This window comes from Seriola lalandi, unplaced genomic scaffold (genome assembly GCF_002814215.2).
Source record: "Seriola lalandi dorsalis isolate HSWRI2012SDOR001 ecotype SW California unplaced genomic scaffold, Sedor1 jcf7180002052274, whole genome shotgun sequence".
Lineage (NCBI taxonomy): Eukaryota > Metazoa > Chordata > Actinopteri > Carangiformes > Carangidae > Seriola > Seriola lalandi.
This window is the reverse complement of record NW_019522827.1, coordinates 3,794,868-3,800,189: the sequence shown is the minus strand read 5'-3', so window position 1 is coordinate 3,800,189 and position 5,322 is coordinate 3,794,868. Positions and strand designations below refer to the sequence as shown.

Here is a 5,322-nt window from a genome sequence, read left to right as displayed (position 1 = left end):
GACTGAATCATAGTAAATATGACAAAACTGAAAATTTCTTACAAAGCAACTTTCAAAATAAAACAACCGTTTTATACATTATGTTTATATCTTTTCAATAGTACTAAGATGAAACCACAAGTGGCTCAGTGGCATTTATCATGTCTAAGGTGAGGTACACTTTATTATAGGTTAGGTAGACTTTATTGTCCCACAGTGGAAACTTGCGTCACAATGCACATGCCCACAAGTACATAAATCATACATACAAACCTGAAACGTGCGAAGGGTCACATGTTGAATGTTAGAGGGTGATAGGAACAGTGATTTCAGTAATAAAAACAGGTATAATAATGAAATGTGATAGAAGACATTAGTTCCAGTAATGAAACCTGATATAAATCTAAGAATAAAAAACAGTGGTTTTGATAATAACCCAATACCAGGTATGGGAGATGGGATGAATGAATTCTTGTACCTGTTCAATCAACACTTTGGTGTCCTGAACTGTCAGCCTGAGGACAGTATCTCAGGTTCTGGGTTCAAGTGGGTCATTCAGACCCTTCTGAGCCTCCCTAAGCACAGGTTTCTTGTATAAGGACCGAAGATTGTGATGTTCTTTTTTCCCCATGATCATCATGGCCGTCTGGAAGAGACATGCAAGCTTAGACTTTAACTGTATCGCCAGGTTACCATGCCTGACTTGTGCACCATAAGGAATTATACTCTCTAAGATCATTTGATAAAGCAGAAACATAAGTTTGCTATTTACTTTGCTAAAATCTGAGCCTTCTCAAGAAGAACATTGCACATCCGTTGGAGCTTAGAACACGGACATGCCACAAACTGTGTGTGTGTGTGTGTTTGTGTGTGTGTGTGTGTGTTTAAACTTGTGAATCACACAGATGTGCACTAGCCACTGAAGGACTGTTGGCTGCTCTTCATTAAGGAGTTTGGAATGACTCCTTTGATTAACGCTATTAGAGATTTGACTGGAAAAATCAGGGCCGTATTTAGTTTGTGTAACATTAATTACGATGCTATAATTTTTCATCAATATGTCTTTGGAAAATTAAGTGTGATATCATGAGTACCACAAACAAATAAGCCACAGTGAAAATGATTCATCGCCTTTACAATCCCCAGTGGTTTCAGTCAAAACAACAAATGTTGCCTCTCTTACTCACGGCTCTTGTTGCTGTTTAGTTGTTCTTTTGTAAGAGACAGTTCGCCTCTCCCTCCCTCCCTCCCTCGCTTTGAGTTTGTTTTTGGCTACTGTGAAAAACTATCACAACCCAGTCTATCAATAAAGTGCAAGTAAACATAATTTATTAATAAACTTCATTTGGTACAGATACACTGAGATACTTCCATAACATTGCAGCCTACTATATGTGGTTTGTGGTTGTTCGTGAATGTGGATGCCAAATGTCTCATGGGAGTGCTGTCCCTTGACACAGCACTCCCATCTGCAGTGCCGGAAAACTCTGCTGGAAAAAACATGATCTTCATAGGGGCTGATGGAGTCCTGTTGATAGTCTTTGTTTACATTAATTATACTAATTTAAATGGTAATAATGTCAAGTAATATACTAATGTCCTCGTTCCTTTTGTTGCACATTCCCTCTCTCTCTCAGGTGGATTTGTGTAATGATTATTGTGCATTCAGATTATTGTTGTGTGCATATGTGGCTGTCACGCTGAACATACACAAGATAGAGAGAGATGAGCTGGTTGTACCAGCACAGGGACTGTAATCACTTCCCGACACTGTTTGTCTCTCCTGTGGTCATGTTTACATATGTACAGTATTAACACTGTAAGCAGAGCTGCCAGCAATGTTTCTCTCCACACACACACACACACACACATACACACACACACACACACACACACACACACACACACACACACACACACAAATCAGGGTGAGTGCTGGAGGATCTCACTGAAGTTAGCCTGCATATTTCATTTGACTGAACACAATGTGCTTCTTTTTTGTGCAAGAGAAAATCTCTGCTGTATAGACTCTATTTATTTGGGCAAGTAAACCACTTATTTGACCCAGACAAAGCAATGGTTCAGTCAAATATAAAAACTAGTGACTTTGGGGCCGCAACAATGACTGTAAGCAGTACATAAAATATTGGTTTCTGTTTGTTCTATGTTAACGATATTTTACAGGAAAAAAAAATCTATGGTCATCATTAGATAAAGAGCACATAGGACTCTTCTTTAAACTCGCTTTTATCGTATGGCTTTTTCTTACCTGATGTTAGTTGTAATATTATTTATCTTAGTTAGTTTCGTGTTTTTGATTTATTACTTTTATTCCTTGTTTTGACTGTAAAGTAATGTAACTGTAACTGTAAATGTAACTTACATCTTGCGACTGCATTCAAATTGCAAATTATTGCAACATTTCTCCTGTTCACTGCAAACCTTTAGAATTACAACTTAAACATAGTTTTGTTTTATTTCCTCAATGAGTTTGCAAGCATTTTTCATATCCAAAAGTCTCAAGAAAATTGATATAATAAAAATAATTACATGAAAATAATACATCATATATTCAATATTTTTATTAATGTTTCATTATTTCTTATTGAACGTAGCCCACATCAGTTATCACCCCATCACCAAGACTGAGAAAACCAACAGTTCCCACCATGAGCAAGCACTTGGCGACAGCGGAGAGGAAAAACTTCCTTTTGACGGGAAGAAACCTCTGACAGAACCGGACTCATGGTGGGCAGCCATCTGCCTCGACCGGTTGGGTTGAGAGAGAGAAATAAGGGAGAGAGGGTAAAGAGGAGGGGGAGAGAAAGAGAGAGAGAGCGAGAGAGAGAGAGCAAGTGTCTGTGCCGCTCTCAAACCAGTTCTCCTGACTGCGAGCCGGACCTTTGGCAGTAGAAACATGAAGAACTGGTTAGAGATTAGGCAGCAGCTTCAAACTGGCCCTTGAACTGCCTTGGTGAAATGGGTTAAGTATTTTACAGGGCTGTCTAATAGTCATTCTTATAAATGTCTGGGTTAACTTTAACTCACAAGACTTGCATCTATAAGAACGATTTGGAATGAACTGGCAACGTGCTGTCCTTTTTCTTTTTTAGGTTGCCGATTAGTTATCTCGACGTTTAAAGATGGAAGTCACTCGTTTTTTAACTCTTCGGAAGAATTTGCCAATTCTTTGGAATACAGTCTTCCGGCGGGCTCCACCAGGGCCAGTCTTGATGTCGTCAGCATCACTGGGTTTGATGGCAGCTGCAGCTCCGTCATTTAAAGGGATGGACACTGCAGCTTCATCAGACGGGACAACCTCAGATGATGGTCTGTCATCAGGTGTGTTACTGGCAACTGGCAAACAATCAATGTTTGTATTGTGATTGAAGGGAGCAGTGGTGCTTGGCTCTTCTTCGAAAGGTGTGGTTGTGTCTCTGACATCATGAAGGTGAGTTGCTGCTGAGAGTCCAGGTGTCTTGTTTGGCTCCATAATGTGCTTGGCGGTGGAGCTTGAGGGAGATGGGTCTTCATCATTGGTGGCTGGCTGACTAGAGGTCCTGGTATCAGCATCGTTGCCAATGTATGAATGACCGCAACAACATTTCACAGGCTCATACTCTAAGTCATCTTTTTCACAGGGGCTTGACTCATTATCCTCCTCGTGACTCAGGTGTGGCTTGATTGATTTTCCATCATCTGAGTCGCTGGTGGCTTGTTCTTTACTGTCTTCAATGGAAGACTCAATATCAGCCTCATATCCACTAGAGCTCTCAGTGTTTGAGTGTTTGTGAGAGTTACAGTGGTGAGAATGATGGCTGTCTGAATCTTCAGCGCTGTCATCTGCAAAGTCTTCATTGTGAGCAGAAAAACTGTCAACTGATGAATCTTTTCCTTTTGATGGTTCTGTCTGTACGTCAATCATGAGAGCGGTGTTTGAATCATGACAATATAATTTTACAAAGGCTGACTCTTTATACACCCAGTCATCATATGATCCCTCAAAATGTTGCTGGGGGGAAACAGTCATGTACTGGGTGGCAAAGTCTGCGTAGTTACTGGTCTCCACTTTATCAACCAGGTGAACCATTGTCATATAAGGGTGTTTGAGGGCTCTCCTGGGAGTAATCCTGTGTGCAGTATCAGGATATAGGCACCAATTCAGGAGGTCTAAAAATGCCATCCTGTCTTCATCCTCCAGATCATCATGTCTTGCTTGATATCTCTTCACTGCATCCTCTAGATTCCAGGCCGAGTCCAAAAACCTCTCATAAACTTCTGGCTCGACAGCAGTTACCGCCTCGTACTCCTCTGGAGTCCTTAGTCTCCAATCTCCGTCCAGATCATCGGTGAAATACATCCAGCTGTCTTCTCCAACAGTCAGATAGTGATCAACTGGTTGACCCAGCAGCTGCAACATAACTTTCATCCAGTGATATGGACAGTTGCCAGGGAAGAGGTGTTGACCAAAGAACATGAATGCCATGACGCAGCCCACTCCCCACATGTCAACGCATTCGGACAAGGGGAGGCCCAAGGTCACTTCTGGAGCCCTGTATGCATTGGCCTGCATGAGCATTCCAACCTTGGCCTTGCTCGCTGGAAGGGCCAGACCGAAGTCGATCAGCTTGATTCTGAATGGCTGATCCTTGTGGTTGACAAGCATAATGTTGTCAGGCTTCAAGTCTGTGTGCATAATTCCGATATTTTTCAGGGCATCAAAAGCGACCAGTAGCTGGTGGGTCACGGGCCGAATTTCACTGACACTCAGTGGCTCCCAATCCCTCTCTTTCATCAGGTCCCAAACACTCCTGTCCAGCATTTCAAAGGCCAGACAAGAGAGCTCGTTGAACCTGAAATTCTCCATAAATCGCACAATATTCTTCTTGTCTGGGTCTAGAGCCCTGACTGCCTTTAGCATCGCCACTTCTCTTCGAATGGTCGGATCTTCGCTCTCTTTGTGGATTTTGACTGCCACCATTTCGGCCGTGATTAAGTTGAAACATTGTGCAACTTTACCAAAACATCCCTCTCCGTTAAAATTCATTATCAGGTAGCGTGTGGTGTCACTATGGAGTATATCCCGTTTCTTTACCGCAAAACTTGCAGATAATGCTGTGGAAGGCATTTTTTCAGAAAATTCTTTCCAAATACTTTTCAACAACAGTACAGTTCACTTGTCTAATGTGCAACGAGAATGAAACTCACCAAGATACAGGTTCTATATGTGTATGATCTGTGATGTCATCGATGATGTCAAACAGTTCCAGGATCAAAGGATCAAAGGCAACAAAGTCAAAAGCAGAGTTTTAGTCAATGACTGAATGAATGAATGAATGAATG

The 5,322-nt window shown here is 41.6% G+C and overlaps 1 protein-coding gene across 1 annotated transcript; it reads right to left on the bottom strand.

The window, feature by feature from the left end:
- Positions 1-3,099: 3,099 nt before the first annotated feature.
- LOC147819544 (homeodomain-interacting protein kinase 2-like) lies at positions 3,100-5,107 on the bottom strand. The gene is made up of 2 exons (XM_087172358.1): positions 4,015-5,107; positions 3,100-3,252 (listed from the first exon to the last, which is right to left on the bottom strand). Exons 1-2 carry the CDS (start codon positions 5,105-5,107, stop codon positions 3,101-3,103), a joined length of 1,245 nt encoding a protein of 414 aa, XP_087028484.1. The 3' UTR covers position 3,100.
- Between the last annotated feature and the right edge of the window lie 215 nt (positions 5,108-5,322).

Excerpts from the sequence above, each read along its gene's own strand:
- LOC147819544 (XM_087172358.1), bottom strand. The coding sequence starts at position 5,107 with ATGCCTTCCACAGCATTATCTGCAAGTTTTGCGGTAAAGAAACGGGAT. Across the intron at positions 3,253-4,014 it reads CTACGCAGACTTTGCCACCC|GAGCTGCAGCTGCCATCAAA; the intron begins AGTACATGACTG and ends CTTTAAATGACG.